The 18,230-nt window shown below is 30.1% G+C and overlaps 1 protein-coding gene across 2 annotated transcripts in view; it reads left to right on the plus strand.

Moving 5' to 3' along the window:
* Nucleotides 1-18,230, plus strand: part of LOC139526440 (VWFA and cache domain-containing protein 1-like) — a 47,213-nt gene that overhangs the window by 15,079 nt on the left and 13,904 nt on the right. The window contains exons 5-21 of one of the 2 annotated variants that reach the window (XM_071321596.1): nucleotides 2,175-2,313; nucleotides 6,051-6,195; nucleotides 6,555-6,699; nucleotides 7,614-7,697; nucleotides 8,190-8,327; nucleotides 9,411-9,511; nucleotides 11,169-11,301; nucleotides 11,731-11,880; nucleotides 12,310-12,433; nucleotides 13,286-13,464; nucleotides 14,003-14,098; nucleotides 14,528-14,670; nucleotides 15,011-15,108; nucleotides 16,823-16,844; nucleotides 17,223-17,284; nucleotides 17,622-17,732; nucleotides 18,074-18,196. In XM_071321596.1, coding sequence (XP_071177697.1) covers nucleotides 2,175-2,313; nucleotides 6,051-6,195; nucleotides 6,555-6,699; nucleotides 7,614-7,697; nucleotides 8,190-8,327; nucleotides 9,411-9,511; nucleotides 11,169-11,301; nucleotides 11,731-11,880; nucleotides 12,310-12,433; nucleotides 13,286-13,464; nucleotides 14,003-14,098; nucleotides 14,528-14,670; nucleotides 15,011-15,108; nucleotides 16,823-16,844; nucleotides 17,223-17,284; nucleotides 17,622-17,732; nucleotides 18,074-18,196 — 1,993 coding nt within the window. Of the gene's footprint in view, nucleotides 1-2,174; nucleotides 2,314-6,050; nucleotides 6,196-6,554; nucleotides 6,700-7,613; nucleotides 7,698-8,189; nucleotides 8,328-9,410; nucleotides 9,512-11,168; nucleotides 11,302-11,730; nucleotides 11,881-12,309; nucleotides 12,434-13,285; nucleotides 13,465-14,002; nucleotides 14,099-14,527; nucleotides 14,671-15,010; nucleotides 15,109-16,822; nucleotides 16,907-17,222; nucleotides 17,285-17,621; nucleotides 17,733-18,073; nucleotides 18,197-18,230 lie in introns of both variants that reach the window. The other variant, XM_071321589.1, reaches the window with a different exon arrangement.

The raw sequence follows: 18,230 nt of genomic DNA on the forward strand, positions 1-18,230 counted from the left end.
AATGCGCTCTTAATTGACTAGGATTGTCAGTTTTCATAATTTATGTCTGTGGTTTTTACTGGCTTCCTCCACCAATAAAAAGTGGCACTTAAAAGTGGCATTAAAACAACAAAAATCATGAAATGCTTTCAATATAGGCAAGTGGACTTTAAAATATATACATAAAGTATTTTAAAACTAGTTTTACACAGAACATCAACACATCTTTTGTAATCAGCATCCAAATTTCATTACTACAAATGACCCAATTAACAGTTGCAAATACACAATGTATGTCGAACTGCAGGCATTTACTGTCATTTAACAACATGCATTTAAAAAAAAAAATGACAAAGAAGTTACCAACTATAGGTCATCATGTAGCCTTCAACAATTCAAACAAGAATTTGATTGTATTGTACAATAACTGGTAGCTTTTTGCAAAAGAGATATTTTTGTTTGATATTTGATTTAATTTAATTAATAACAATTGCATTTAGAAAAAATCTAGAGTTAAATGGAAATTTTTTGTTTGATATTTGATTTATTTGAATTGAATACATTTGCATTTAGAACAAATCCAGAGTTAAATTAGGAGATAAACCCCTTCAAAGGTACCAGAATAAATATCTTTGAATTTCCAATGCTTTTAGGTGCTAATACATTTGTTATAATTTAATTGTTTTTGATAAAAGATATCTTTGAAACATTTAAAGCTTCATATTGGATTCTTGTTGAATCTCTGTGTTTGTTGAAATTGATTGTTTTGTCAGAACTATTGTAGTAGAGATTTTATCATTTTGCTGTTAAGCAAATGTTTTTCATTACTACAAATTCAATTTCTTTCACGAAAATTAATTCTACATAGTTCACATTAATATAAATGGTTTTGATGAGCGTTTTAACTATTACTACATAAATCACAAAATTATATACTGTTTTATCATAAAGTCTGCTGAGAAAAACTTCAAAGGCCTGTCTTCATTCTATACCGTGTTGATCAATTATACATTCACAGTAGCTCTTGATTAACAAAAAATCTATAGGAATTTATTTAGCTTTTTATCAACTTTTTATCCCTTAGATGTGAGTTCATTTCCTATATTATTTTTGTAGCTCTGACATTGTTCTTGTGAAAATTACTTCCTAAGCAAACCCCTTGGCATAAGTTAAAAGTATTTTGTAAGGGGATATGTAAAAATGTGTAGATAAACTGTTTTCTTTTCCTTCAAATTAGTAAAACGACAGATTTACAAAGAGTTTATATATGTTTTTAAATATGTGTGTGTACATTTATTTGCTATAATAACTCATTCACATGTAAAGTTGAAAGAAAACACCTCTTGTTAAATGTAACTTGAAGAACTATCCCCCTCAATGTACCCCTAACTTTTATAGATGGTTCATCTATACAAACATTTAATGTGGTCTAGCAGTGTGGTGCACATTCAACATTTCTTTATTACCCCTGTTTCTATTCATCTTTTTAATAGTAGTATCATTTAGTTTGTAAGGACTTTTCAATGTGATATTTCAACTCTGACCCTTAACGCCTGTTGAAAGTATGATAGAAATAGTATAGAAATAACTATGACTATTTAAGTGTAAAGTCTGATAAGAAACGCAGAGATAGCTTTGCCATTGTAACTGAAGTCTTCCCTCATTCATGTATTCTATTCCAACCATGTTATTATAATATCTTGTGTTGATAGGACATTGTTAAACTGAAAATTAAAAAGTAATTGATCTGACTAAACCTTAGATTGTAGATAAAATATTGTTATGTAAAGACCTTATTATGTTATTGAATATCTTCAACAAGTTTTCATACATGTAACAAAAAAGGCTTTCTTTTGTTAGTGGTTCATTTAAAACCTTACATTTATGTATTTGTTTGGGACGGCAACCCATCAAAACATGAAAATATCACATCTTGTCGTTAACAACAGGCATGTGTGCATACATCTTTTTATTACCAGGGTTGATATGAGTCTAGACAAGACTAATGACTTTATATATGAGGATTTGGGGGTGTGGTGTGATAGACCTTCCTCAGGTTCCCTCCAATTTTCCTCTAATATCATTGACTGAACAAATAATAATTTGTAAGCATAGAACTCCTCTGAAAAGCATGGTCCTATTTTTCTACTTGAAGATATTCACAGCACAACCCATAATAATTTCTATTGTTTCAGTATGGAGAGGCAATGTACAACTGGTTCCCAGTCTGAAGTGGCAGTATTTTATATCTGTGGATGGTGTCCACAGTGAGTACCCTGGAAATGCCTTCCAATGGTTTGACAACTGCAATGATGCTAATAACATTAGGCACAGGTTAGTATGCATAACAAATTTATTTTACAATGAGTTCAAGGTCAAATTGATTATTTTTATTTTTGCTTACCTTTAGGGTCATATTGTATTGTTATGAAAGCAGTCAGCAAACTTTTACAAATAAATAGGGATGTATGTTGAAATTTTGAGCGTCTTATTGTTCCAATCTTGCAACTACACCAGATTAACATGCAATATGTCACAAAAGGAAAATCTTTATTTCAAGTTCACACTGTCAAGGTCATAGCATGAATTTGGAAATGAATGCTTGAAGATGCCATAGACCTCTAGTCTTTCCTTGCCATGAATAAAACTTTAATCCTTTTTTATGTGGAAGTTTGTTGGTCAAAGATTGCACTCACTTTACAGAATTATGGAGAAACTGACAATTTAAATTAATTAGGATTTTAAAAGGATACTACACTTAATGGTGCCTTTGATTTTAATTGAGTAACACTTTAAGAGGGTATTAATATACTGAAGAAATACTTTATCCTACAGTTTATACTGTTTCAAATACCATAGCTCGTCTTTTGAATAGACTTTCATGTTATGAGAGAGTAACCTAAGACATCAATATTAGAGGGATAATGATAATTTAACCTGTATAATCATAGCTTCATAACTATGCTTAAGATTACCTGCTTCACATAGGTAATAAGGAATACCTGTATTGTAGTATAGGTAAAATGACATTGGTATATATCTGCTCATCAGGAAAATGTTAAGTCTTTTGTTTGGTAATTATCTTATCATTTCGGATGTCATCTCAAATTTACGTAGAAATGAAATGTACTTGTATCATTTTATTTAGGAAATTGTTTAATGCATATTGCATTTGATCTCAAAGTTTGTATATGTATGTTAATAGGAAGGGAGACACCTTAATTTATTTTACCTTGCAAGTCCGCTGCATATATTTACGTAAAGATCAACTCTTTTAAAAGTTTTATCAGAAGTACAGAGCGAAGCATGCATTGTATACCATCACTTATCCTTTTGCAGTTTTCTTTGAACTTAGAATATGATAGTTTGAAACTTTTCCAAGTTGAAGTTGTTTGATAAATATTATAGTGAAAATTTGTGATATTGAATACAAGCCCAACGGTTTCAGTGACCTAGATTTTCTGTTCTTAATGTCTATAAAAATCAAATGAATTTATTTTAATGTACATTTACACATGAGGGAATTTATGAATCTTTTCCTTGTTGTTATATTCAAACATACAGAAGAATATCTGGCATATTGGTATTGATTTATACAGTTTTCCCTCAAAATAACATATTTTACACAGGGTTTCTATATACTTAATGATGGTTTGATTTCACTTTGTGACTCATAATGGTGAAATAATTGCTGGATTTTATTACAAAAGCCATCTTAACCAAAACAGTTTTAAATTGATTTTTACCAGTCTAGCCAAAATCCTGACATCAATAGTAAAGACCTATACTGATATTAAAACCTTTGTTTGAATTTCATGCTACTTTTTTATCTTTTTGTTTGTAAAACTTCAAAAGAATTTTCTGTTATTTGGAACATGTGTTTAATGCAATAAAACCATTTTTATTATAATTCTGAAGGCAGTTGTTAATCTTTGATAATTCTGACTGTGCATGTCAACATGCTTAATGGGGAATACTGCATAGGCTATTTAGTCATAAACACTGCTATTGTCCTATAACTCCAAACATTTAGCCATGCTCTGTAATTATATTGATTTACACTGTGGGCCTTTTATGTTGTTTTGATCATATGTATCACATGTTACATATCTTTTTTATTTGCTTCTTTCCTTTTATCTTGTTACATGTTTGTAAATTGTAGCCATTGTAATGTTAATTGGGTCTCTATGTTAAATGTTCATTTATAGATTTTAAAACAATACAGACTGCAAAACAGGCTGCAAAATATCTACAATACAAATCAATATTTTATCAACTATATAGCTAGGTAGCTGTTATGAAAATATCGTTCTGAACATACATGAAATATTTGCCACTGGACATTTAGCAACCAACAATCAATCAATTTATGAAAATAAACATTTGAAAATAAAATCAATAGGCAGAAATTAGTGTTTAATTTAGCAGGTTCATTTATGTAGTTTCAGTTCGAAGTTAATAGTAGTTTTTCAGAATACCGAAAATTACTGAAAAACTGATGTGAAATCAACCATGCAAACATTAGAAAAATATGTTTATCCCTTACCCAGATTAATTTGACAAAGCATGAAACCAATGTGTTTTCTGGGTCTCAATGTTTGACAACATGTGCTTTACAACTGTCCTGTGATTTTATACACAGGTATTGGCACACTAAACACATTACAAACAATCATAAGCATATTAAACTTTGCTAGAAATAGAGTTACCTAGAGAGATGTGTTAAATGATTTTACAGTATTGTCAAGTGCATCATATCTCTGCTTTCATAATTAAAGATGTTGAATAGGGTAATTGATTGTTTGTTTCTGGTGGTTAACCTGGTCAGGAGGTGTACAATATAAGAACAGTAAAGGACTCACGCTGAGAGATGTAATAGTTTCTCCTTCTAATTTATAGTTATCTATAGAACATTACCACATGTTTTTTTACTCTTTTGATTTTCATACACATACAGGGTTTATCTATATTGCCAATTGCAATTCTGATGGTTTGTGGAGGCTTAGATTTAAGAAGATGTGGTATGAGTGCCAATGAGACAACTCTCCCAATTTGTAAAAGTAAACCATTATAGGTCAAATTAAGGTTTTCAACAGGGAGCCTTGGCTCACACTGAACAGCAAGCCATAAAGAGCCATAAATATAACTAGTGTAAAACCATTCAATCAGGAAAACCAACTGTCTAATCCTGTATAAAAAATAAGAAACACTAACGAACGATTGAACATCAGCCTTGACAAGAGTGATGCACTATTAAGGTTTTTGTCTAGAAAGGAGTACATTAACAGGTTGCAACAGCTGATGTAATCTTACTCTGTCTAACCACATAAAATCATGACTTTCCTTGGTAGTGCGATCCTCTTCATGTTGACATCAAATGATTTTCTCTTCATAAATGTTTTTATATACATGATAAAAGGCATATTTTCTTTATATCTAATGACATGTTAAAGAAACTCTTGTGTTAATCTCAAATTTGTATGTAGGCTTCAAAAGATTTCTTCACTTTGCTCTATACCACAGGAACTGCATCAGACATCAATATTTCTTTGAAATGAGTTGATTACTAAGGTTTATCAGTGCCTTTAGCTTCTCTCTACAAGTCATAAATGGTTTTTACTTTGGATGATGTTACACTTTTTATTCATAAAAAAAGTAATAAATTTTATACCCTAATCCACCAAATTGCTCCTATTTTTAGTTTACTGAAAAAGCTATGATCACCCAGTACTATTATTGAGTAAAAATGTATTTAAGAATCACTATTTTCTAAATTGAATTCATTAAACCTATAACATGCCCCCTATGCCAAGAAATACATATAAAATTTGTTGGTGAAATGGTTCCGCAAGAAATAACTGAAAAGTCAACTGGGTGCAATTGTATTTTTTGTCATTAATAAGCAATTGAACCCTATTATGCAAGAGATATGCAACAAGATCAAAGAAAATAATTGTTGTCAATTGATGTACTTACAGTATTTTTTTAAAGTTACCCTTTCATTTCAAGTGTAGCTCCATATTACCGATAAAAATATGGTTTATAACTCAATGACTTATTTATGATTTCAGAAATGTGTATGTTTCTACAGTACAACCACAGTCAAAGCATCTAGTGATTGTAATGGACCATGGTAATTCATTGAGTCCAAACCAACTACGTATAGCTAAAGGAATAGCTAAACATATACTGTCATCATTGTCAGAAAAAGACAGGGTATGTATGTTGTGGGAGTTATTTCCCTTATGTAGGAAATCAGACTTATTTCCTCAATTAATGGAAATGGTTTTAAAGTATCAATTACATATACATATATATCAAGGTTAATTCTACAAGCTAAGATTTATTTGTAAAGAGAAAAGTAAACACATTTGACAAGATTGATGATAACAACAACAAATTAAAACTACTAAAAGAACCAAGGAATAAAATTGTATGATGAAAAAGTGAAAAGGAATTACATATTTGTTACAAGAGTAAAAGTTATGATCTAAAATTGACTTTGAAGTAAAAATTAAAGGATTAAACCCTTCTCAAATGTGAAATGTAACCATAATTTTAATAATATTATGTAGGTTGCCGTGATTGGTCTTGCATCAAAGGTATCGTTTCCACGAGAACCTGATACAGACTCCTGTCTCCATAACAAGATGGTTCCAGTTACATATGAAGCTAATCTACATTTCAGTAACTTCATTGATAAGCTGGAGAAAGAAAATGGTAGGGACTGTAGTGTTCTTATACATGTTTAATTTATCAGAATTTTAAGTCCAGGTTATAACTTTTTATAAACATTTTTCCTTCTCTTGGAATGTAAACTATGAATTACATATTCCAGAATCCGTCTTGAGTTCTGATTCAGGAATCGGGATCATTGTATACATAGCATTAGAATCAGTGTGAGTCAGTTTCTTGTTCCTACTTAACATCTTATTAAAGGAGTAGGTCCGGTAAGACCCCTTTTTAGCCCCAAAATATAGCAGTTTTACAAAATTGTTAAAATGTAAACTTTTATTTATTAATTGAACAGCAGAATGCTTCTTTTACATACATATGGGCTGTTTTTGACAATACAATGCACATATATCTGGTACTAGCACCATTAAGTCATGCCAAATCACTGAAATCTTCACAATTCTAGCATTTTAGTTAAATTTTAGACGGTTTTCGTGTAAAACGAAAGTGGCCGCATTCGTGTTCATCCTTAATATTAAAATGTAAGTTGTATTTTATGATAATACATAACATATATAAAGGTTGAGGATGAACACGGGTGCGGCCACTTTCATTTTTGACAAAAACCATCTGAAAAGTGACATTTTTTTGTATATTTGGTAGATTTTTCATATTTGAGCTTGAATCGGATCGTTTTAAATGGCACAATCAGTTAAAATCTTTCACATCAACTAATTGAATCAAATAAAATAGACACTTAAGTGTTTAAAAAGTGGTCAAAATCTTTCGTCAGATGAACCTGAAATTTGAGGCCAAAATCGGTCCTTACCGGACCTACTCCTTTTCTTTTTTTTCTTTCACAGTGTAGAAATTTACTGTAAAATTAAAGCCATGTATATTAAGAAAAAAAAAGTTTAAAAAAAAAGGTAATGCATATTTTTTTATTTTTTTATTTTCAGCTGCTACAAACCATACTCTAGGATTTAAGACAGCTTTGGACATTGTACAGAAAACTATGCACAAAAGTCCAGATGTCAACATAGGTAGGTCCTTAAAATATGTATATATGTATAGTAAGTGCACAAAAGTCAAGTCAAGGTTTGATACACATAAAATATGTTCAGTAGATTAAAAACACATTTGTTATTTTTTGTAAGTCCTCATGCATGTGAACACTTTTAATGCACAAAAGTCTTTAATTTTACAAATGGAAAAGGTAGCTGTGTTCAAAATCCCAAGAAAAGTTTACATGTGTACTTTATACTAAGCGTATGCGTAGAATTTTCTAGTTTTTCTAGTGTTGTTTTTTTTGGTGTACTTAAACCTTTTAAAAAATAAATTCTTTGGAAAATATTTTAATTGAATTATTCCTAATAATAATTCTTTCAACTCTTGTTAGGAATAAAGTTTTTTTGGAAGGTTAATGTATTCAGATGATTTCAGATTTATTGGTATATCTGAAATAGACATAAATTTGTTCTTTCATTTTAGGTATTTGTTGACCAATTTATCTCATTTTATTTTTGACTTTGCAGATTATGCTATGGTAGTTTATATCAGTCGTGGATTACTGTCATCTATTAATGAGCCCAGTATAGTGTTAGAAACAATTGCAGAGCTTAATGGGAGACTTAAAAACAGAGTGATTATCAACACATATGCTGTCATTGATGGTAATCATTAGCATGTAGTACTTATGAGTTGTGCAATCTTACAATATTTATAATGTACTAAGAAGTCAAAAGTCAATACTAATAATGATATTTTTGTTTTGAACAGTTTACTGCTTACTTAAAAACTCCTTGACATATGTTTTACATTTACATAAGACATTTTTGGTAATGACGAAAAATTTGGTAACTGTCATAGAAATCAGATTGTTCTACTAGAGATAAAGCTGATTTATTTCAATTTGATAAATAGCGATGTGGAGCAAACATTAATAAAACCAAAATCCAACATTGTAGTTAAACCATTAACTATCTTGTGGTCACAGAAATTCTATGAAAGTCTGGAAATATTATTCAGACCTGTCCTGACACTTCTTAAATCTAGTTGAAATAGTTGTCAAAGATACCAGGATTATAATTTAGTACGCCAGACACGCGTTTCGTCTACATGAAACTCATGAGTGACTCTCATATCAAAATATTTATAAAGCCAAACAAGTACAAAGTTGAAGAGCATTGAGGATCCAAAATTCCAAAAAATTGTGCCAAATACGGCTAAGTTAATCTTATGCCTGGGATAAAAAAATCCTTAGTTTTTCAAAAAAATTCAAAGTTTTGTAAACAGTTAATTTATAAAAATGACCACATTATTGATATTCATGTCAACACCGAAGTGTTGTCTACTGGGCTGGTGATACCCTCGGGGACGAAACATCCACCAGCAGTGGCATCAACCCAGTGATGTAAATAGTTATCAAAGGTACCAGGATTATAATTTAGTACGCCAGACACGCATTTCCAGAAATCCAGAAATGCAATATATATATATATATATACAAGTCTTAGATTTTGTTTGGCCTGATCCAAAATGTAAAACCTTACCATCCAACGCAAGAACACAACCATGGTGGGTTCTTTTGTGAGAATTTAAAAAAAAAAAATTTGTTTCTTTTTTTTTTTTTATAATAGACAAGGATATTTGAATGTCCTCATCATGTTGATTTTAAAGATGCAAAAAGATTGTTCCATAAAAAATATTAATATTACAATTAGACATATAACATGGTATAATTTTGTTCATTACAGATGGAAAACCTGTTACATGGGAGAAGAGTTTTCTGCAGAATGTTGCCAAGCAAAACTTTGCTCAGTATAATGTACAACAAAGAAGTTCTGAACCAATTGTTGTAAGTGAAATGCTCGTTTAATTTATGAACAATATTTATTAGTCAATCTTGTTAGAAAAAACCTTGTAGTCTTGTTTACCTAATAGATATAGTAAGATGTGGTGTGAGTGCCAATGAGACAACTCTCCATACAAATAACAATTTAAAAAGTAAACCATTATAGGTTAAAGTACGGCCTTCAACACGGAGCCTTGGCTCACACCGAACAACAAGCTATAAAGGGCCCCAAAATTACTAGTGTAAAACCATTCAAACGGGAAAACCAACGGTCTAATCTATATAAACAAAATAATAGTCTAATAGACATATACAATTTTACCTATTATGACCATGTATGAAAAATGTAGTCAAATTTTCTCTGAACTACAAATCAGAGCTTCCCAAATTGGTTATCATGCTTCATTTGAACATACTTTAATAATGGAGTAAGCATTTTGTCATTTGACTTATAAATTGTTTACCTTATACTTACATATTCTTAAACACAATGATCATTTACATTTAACCCAAAGAGTAGTAAATTTAGAAATGATATAGTCTTAGATAAAATTTATTCAGATCTTGAACCAGATAAATTACACATGAAAATAACAAAATTTATTTTGGGTGTAAACACAAAAGAGCAGCAATTTTGCTGTACTCTCTGAACTAGGTAGATTTCCTATTTATATTAGTATTGTGAAAAATCTACTGAATTATTATTTTAGAATTGAAAATATGCCTGAGGACTCTTTATTATATAAAGCCTTACAAACCTCTAAAGATTTAGATGATAAAAATCACAATAGTTGGTATAGCAGTGTCAGACACTTATGTAAAATTATTGACCTGCCTAGTAACTTCATTAATTTTAGTAAATACAAATTCAGAAAATGTTTACTTAATTGTTTAAAAGTATCCTATGTCAAATCTTGGGAAAATGCTTATAGCCAAAATAGCCAAGGAAAACTAAGAACATATTGTCAGTTTAAAACATCATTTTGTAAAGAAAATTATTTAAATATCTTGAAAAATTTTGATTTGAGAAAAGCTATCACAAAATTCAGGATTTCATCTCATAGACTTAAAATTGAAACTGGGAGATATTCCAAATTAGAAGTTCATCAAAGAATTTGTGATAAATGCGATTTAAATAAAGTGGAAGATGAACTTCATTTTCTTATAGAATGTCCTGTATACTCTAAGGATAGAGACATGTTATTTGATCTGATATTTAAAGAATGTAAAAAATTTTACTCCTTGGATATGGTCAATAAATTTATTTGGCTATTAAACTGTGAGTCTATTAATATTTTAAAACAACTTGGCTATTTCTTATCAAAACACCTGCCTTGAGTAAACATTTATAATATAACACTGGGATACTGTAAGTAATATTTAAAATGTCTAACTTTTTTAAAGCATACTGTTTTGTTGTTTTGCTTTATTGTATTTGTAATTGTTTGTAACTATATATTGTCATGAATGTATATGCACTATGCCCCTTGAGGGTACCTCTTATGGAAATAAAAGATATTCTATTCTATTCTATATTCTATGAAAGTTTAAAGAGGACAAAAAAACTTTTTTGCTGTCAATGTTTAAAATTGCATAGATTTACCAATACATGAGTTTTCACTTATTCTTCTTATTGCAAGTGCTTCTGATCTTATTGCAGCCTGGTACAATGATGGCTATAAATACCACCAAAGATCTGAGTATGTCTGTAGGAAAGTTTTATTTACCATTTAACCAATCAGCATCAGAACAACCTGTCTTCTCATTACCTTATATAGACAAAGCTGATAAAGGTCAGTAAAGTTACTGGTCTATTTTAGTAATATTTATTTCTATTTGAAGATAAAGTACTTAGAGAAAAATCATAGAATAAGTCAATCTGTTATATGTAGCTATTCATTTTCTTTGCATAAATCTCCTACACCGTCTATAAACATAAGACAGGTGTCTATACATATGTTAAGACTGTTTTAAGTTTTACCCTAAGTGTGTAAACAAGAAGTATATTAGTTTAACAGAGACTATCTAGATTTACCATCAGCAAGTTCCCTAATAGATATTTTTTGAAAAATAAAGGAAACGTTTTGAATTAATAAAGCCTAAATGGAGATCTGGAAGAACCAAATGTTTTCTCTTTCACCATATATAAACCTTTATAAAAGCCACCTCATTGATTTTAAAATGCTCAAATAAATATGATGTTTTTTTTGTTTTTTCAACAGCATTGACCATTACCATTAGTCAGACATGTTTCCATAACAACAAGGTAATTGGAATTATGGGAGTAGATCTACATATGGAGGATATTGTCCAGGATATTACATACTATGATGAAATGGATGATTCATATGCATTTGTAATCACATCTGAAGGTATGAGTCAAAACTTGTAGAATAACTGTCACATTCAGATAATAATGAACTGCTTGCTTATATTGTTTTGTCACAAATCAATCTGAAAGTGACTTCAAATTTCCAAACTTTTTTATGACAATTAGATTCAACACTTTCCCCAAAAATGTAGCGGAATTTCATACAGCAATATACAAACATACCAGAGATATTTATGGATTTAAGTACTGCAGATATTGAAATTTAAGGATTGCTTAATATTACTTTCTAGTAACATGATAAGACCAAAATAGAATGTTATAAAAAAGTTATTTTACTATGTATATAATCACAGTTCATTTAATTGAGGAGATGTTGGTAATTGATCAATAGCACTACAATCCGTCAGCTTTAAAAAAACAAAACTTTATTAGTTAGTATTTACTTACTCATTTATTATTTTTGTTGCAGGTTATACTGTTATGCACCCATCTTTTACACGTCCAGTTAAAACAGATGTACAACCAATGCATACAGACATTTGGCATTTTGAAAACAATGAAGGATTTGCCAGAATAAGGAGTGACATGATCAAGTTAGTATATATTTAAATATTTCATCAAACAAACAAAAAAAGCTAAAAACTTTAAAATCAATATCATTTTATGCCCCACCTACGATAGTAGAGGGGCATTATGTTTTCTGGTCTGTGGCTCCTTTCGTTCGTCCGTCCGTCTGTGCTTCCGTTCAGGTTAAAGTTTTTGGTCAAGGTAGTTTTTGATGAAGCTGAAGTCCAATCAACTTGAAACTTAGTACACTTGTTGCTTATGATATTATCTTTCTAATTTTAACGCCAAATTAGACTTTTGACCCCAATTACACTGAACATAGAAAATGAAAGTGGGAGTTTCAGGTTAAAGTTTTTGGTCAAGGTAGTTTTTGATGAAATTGAAGTCCAATAAACTTGAAACTTAGTACATTTGTTCTCTGTAGTATAATCTTTCTGATTTTAATGCCAAATTAGATTATAACCCAATTTCACGGTCCATGGAACATGGAAAAGGATAGTGCGAGTGGGGCATCTGTGTACTTTGGACACATTCTTGTTAAAACTTTTATTAATTTGCAAAATATTTATAAAAAGCTTTAGTTCATGTATATAATTTATAGGTATAGAAATTAGGGTTATTTTGAAGAAATTCATTGATGTGTATGGGACTATGTTAAGTTTGAGAGTAAAAGCCTGAAACTTTATAACTTTCTAAAAAGAATGAAGGGAAAAAAAGTTCAGAAATTATATTTGTCAACACTTACAGTACAATATTTTGCTTGTGCAGGAATTTTTACTTGTGTGACATCATGGTTGCAATAAAACAAATAAAATAAAATTTGATATACAACAGTAAAATTGCAAATGTATAATAACTTAAATGAATTGTGTTTTCAGTATGGAATCTGGTGAAAGAACATTGATCTTGAGAAATGATGTGAAGACCAATAGATCTGAAAATGATGCTAATTATTATGCTACATACATATGGAAAAGAGTAGATAATACACCATTTATTGTAGCCATTAAAACTTTCTCTCAAATAGAGGATGCAAAAGTGTTAGAGAAAATTACCAGTAAGTTGAAAAATAAACAGTTAGGGTGATATATTTGTTAGTTTAAGATAAATCTGTTAAACCTAAGAAAAAAGTTGTTCACTGTGCGACAGTATTTCTTAAATCATTGTCATACTTTACAAATTTGTTTGACCATGAATCAAGGTGAGACAAAGTAATGACCTTTTATTAAGTTCATCACTGCTTGGCTGAACCCAAACCAATGTATTTTGAAACCTTGTCAGGGCCACATTATGTATGATTTCAGATTTATTAAAGATACAGGCTTGGGTATGACTACCGCAAGGGGACAGTTCCAGTTTACAAACACCACCATTTATTGCATGATAAAAATATAGTCATATTCCTTGAATTCAGAAGAATGTCTGTAAATAATGGTGTTTGATATAAAATAAAACTTTATTCACAATTAATTGATTGATTAATATAAAAAAATAAGTGATAGAGAAAAAAAACATTCGACCAACTTATATCAGTATATATCATAAGCATTAGAGTCAATTTTTCAATAGAAGTTCATTGAATGTTTGTTTTATAGGTTACAGTGCTAGTGATGTTAATATGTTGTATCACCGACTAGATCTTCTTCCAGCTAGTACCATGTGTTTACATCTTAAACAATTGGCCACAGAAGGTATGCAGTTATGACCTAATTATTGTTTAGCTTGATTTATGTTCCAGTGGTGTTTAGGTTACATCTAATGTATGTTTGGATATTGCTTTGGAAGGAATACTGGCCATAGTATCAATTTCAATTAAAGATTAATGTTATTGTATAATATTAAATACCATTTATTAAAGACAGAAAGGACTCTTTGTTCTTTTTGCAGAATACAAGTTAAATGAAAAAGCATTGGTTTCTTCTGATTATATTTTCCTATTGAAAAAGCTCTCTCAACAGTGATTAGAATTAGGATCAAAATATAATGTTATGTACACTTAAAATTTATATCAAAGGAAATGAACATTTGTATTTGAAAATTAAACATCCAAATATTAACCAGGAAATGTTAAACAATGTTATGGGTGTCTTTAGATTAATGAATGTCATTTACCTTTGCAGATACAAGCACAATATTTTTGTCGCCAAAATGTTTTAATGAACCCTACGATCACATGAGTTTACGTGAAGACAAGAAAATGGTCAGAAGTTACACAGCTTACCTGAAAGAACCTTATGTAGAACTAACCAATCCAGGAATTAAGGTATACTAACAAATTGATCAAATAGATGTTAAGACATGTGTTATGAACAAGTCAGTGTCTATTTAAAAAACTTTTAATGCAAGAAAGAATTGAATTTTGTAATGAGTTGTCTTTGGATGTATTATTAAGAAAAAATGCTGTTTCTCCATATGTGCCCTTCAATGCACAACCAAAAATTTGTATTTTCAAAGAGTATTTATCGTTAGATGCTACTGTACCTTGTTTTACGCATTCATTGTCACACACTCTTTTATGAAAATTTCTGAAAGCTCTCTTTTTGAAAATGCCAATGATTTTTTTTAGAGTATTAGGGCTTACATATTGATTTATTTGTTGACAGGATGGTGTTAGAGATGATGCCTTAGCCACTGGTAGAATTACCAATGATTGGAAGTTAAGATACAACACAAGTGCTCACAGAGATAGTATAGTTAGGAGGTCAGTGTTTTTCTTGTAACCCTTTTTAAAGAATAATACAGTAAATTTTATATTAAAGATACATAAAAATGTTTACCTTGTTGAAGTTATATCCACAATTTATAGTAAGGGCTATTTTATAAAAAAAATACTTTTGTTTTCATAAATGACATTCACTTTTTTTTAAAACTCACAAATAGTTCATACCAACAACAAAATATTGTGCGATGTCTAACCTCCCATACAGTTTTTCCTGGAATATAGTCCTTAAAATGTTGGTAATATAGGAGAAGTTATGCTACAATTATCAGCAATAAATGTGGTGTTGATAGACTAATGTTATGGTAACTAATAGGTTTATACTAATCAGGGCTCACACTACTTCAGAATTATAGGGAGAAGTGACTTCTCTTTTTGAAACTGATAGGGAGAAGTGGTGAGATTTGAAAGAGAAGTGCTCATTCGCGCGGGTGCGCTACAATGTTTGGATTTTACAATAGTATAAAGGGCCATATGTAAATAAATGTTCTTTTTATGTTGTTCAATTCATATGAGTAAAAAATTACAATTAAAGTAACATTTGAAATTAAAAGTTGTTTAAGTTTTACTAAGGTTCTTGTGAGAAACTACCAACTAAATATCTAGCACTAAAAAAAAAAATTTATTTTAAAAAATGTAAAGAAATTATATCAATTACAATTTAATTAAAAATTATCTTGTGTATGAAATTCAGTGTTTCTCATAAAAAAAAATAAAAGTTATTAAGCTGGGCCATAATATATTGATATTAGTATAATAGTCTCAGAGTTAAGCAACTTTGATCAATAGTTTGAAACATTCATAAAAAATATAGGGAATTATATACACCAATCAATTAGATGTAACCAAAAGTCTCTTAATGCGTGTGGGATGCGTAATTTTTCCCTTTGGGATCAATATTCTTCTGTCAGCTGTTCCATCCGTGCGTCCGTAGTAATTATTGTAAAAGTACGGATTTCGGTCATAGCTGGTCCGGTTCAGATCCGTAGTTTAGAAATCGGTCAATGGCGGACGAATGCAAAAAAATTTACAAAAATAAACGATGTTTGACAAGTTATTTGGAAAGGAACATGACGGTTTTAATGCAATAAATGGATTAAACATTTACTGGAGGCAACTTTTATCACGTTTAAATGAAGTAACAAACTTATTTTGCCGCTGAAATTTAGGTTGATGTACGTTTTCGAGTAAATAGCACCGGAACTTGCGAAAATGCACGAAGTGATAAAAAGTTGTATTTTTATCAAATAACCTGATACACACTGCGAAGACAATGCTTCAACCTCTTTTCTAAAGATAATGAATAGTTTATGTCTGAATTTCTTTAATTATCAGTAAAAAATTGATGTTTCATCAACTTGGTAAAAATTGAAAATGTCCGATGACGGAAGCGACTGAAAGCGACTTTCGTCAGGAACAGGGCGACTTGTTTTCGCTTTTGGGGGTCGGGGAAAGCGAAGTGACGGTCGGGAGGGCGACTTCTTCGCCCAAGTTGCCTGGTAGCGTGAGCCCTGACTAATATGTGCTCATCTTTTGACCAAAATAAGACCTATTCAGACCATTTTAAACATGTAAGTCTTAAATTATATGAAGTTGAGCTTTTTCAATACTGATGTCTTATTGTGAATAAATCATTATGATTGTAGACTATAAATTCAAAAACTTAACTCAAACTGACCTTGATTAATTTCTGTAGGTATATAGCAACAACAAATGGTGTATTTAGAATGTACCCTGGAACATTACTAGACAAAACATTCGATCCTTCAAAAAGAACATGGTAAGTTAAAGTTATTTAGAATGTACCCTGGAACATTACTAGACAAAACATTTGATCCTTCAAAAAGAAAATGGTAAGTTAAAGTTAGGACCTTGGTGTATTTAGAATGTACCCTGGAACATTACTAGACAAAACATTCGATCCTTCAAAAAGAACATGGTAAGTTAAAGTTATTTAGAATGTACCCTGGAACATTACTAGACAAAACATTTGATCCTTCAAAAAGAACATGGTAAGTTAAAGTTATTTAGAATGTACCCTGGAACATTACTAGACAAAACATTTGATCCTTCAAAAAGAACATGGTAAGTTAAAGTTATTTAGAATGTACCCTGGAACATTACTAGACAAAACATTTGATCCTTCAAAAAGAACATGGTAAGTTAAAGTTAGGACCTGTACTGTTTTAACAGAAATTACTACAAATGCTTTTTAAAATCTGTATTTTATCAAAAGGATGTTTAATTCTTATTTAGAGCAAAAATAAATAAGTGAACATGATTTCTTAATAATTTTTAAAAAATATCATATTTATTGATTAAGATTTATTATACTTTATACATGAACGTCAATCCATAAATTCTTATATGTAAAACATATCAAACTTTTGTTAATGGTGTGTATCCTTCAAACATCATACATTGTGAAAGCCAACTGAAGCAAAATTTTGACTCATTCTTAGTTATACCTTCACACATCACCTTCTATATTTTAGGTATACCAGGGCATTTGAGTTTCCAGGGAAAGTAACTCTGACAGCACCATATTTAGACATGGGTGGAGCTGGTTACATTACAACCATAAGTCATACCATTTATGAGGGAAAGTAAGATATTATATATGTTGAGTTCTTATATCGAAAATTTATGAGATATGTAATAGAGATATGCTATACACACACATTAATTAAATGTTTATATCTGTAAAATCAAGACTTTTTGAACAATTCAAATATAAATAGAAATACCCTAAAAATGAACGCTGAAGCCTTACGATAAAGATACTTTTTATGTTAAGAATTAACAAATGTTGAAATAAGGATTTTGTTTTGTTATAGAGTATTCAAGTATCAAAAGTTTCTTTCAAACAAGAAATCTGCTTTGTAGTATGTAAGTGTTTTAACTATGAGTTTCATGTTTTTAAATCTAAATGTGATATTTATTTCAGAGATGATGCCATGCACAGTTCAGCCAATAAAGTAGTAGCTGTGATGGGTATGGACCTGACTCTAGGATATTTCTACAAAATGTTACAAGATCATATCTATATCTGTAGCCATAAGACTGTCAGGTTAGTATGTTATAACATGCAATTATTGTACATC

The sequence above is a fragment of the Mytilus edulis genome, chromosome 1, assembly GCF_963676685.1.
Source record: "Mytilus edulis chromosome 1, xbMytEdul2.2, whole genome shotgun sequence".
Classification (NCBI taxonomy): Eukaryota; Metazoa; Mollusca; class Bivalvia; order Mytilida; family Mytilidae; genus Mytilus; species Mytilus edulis.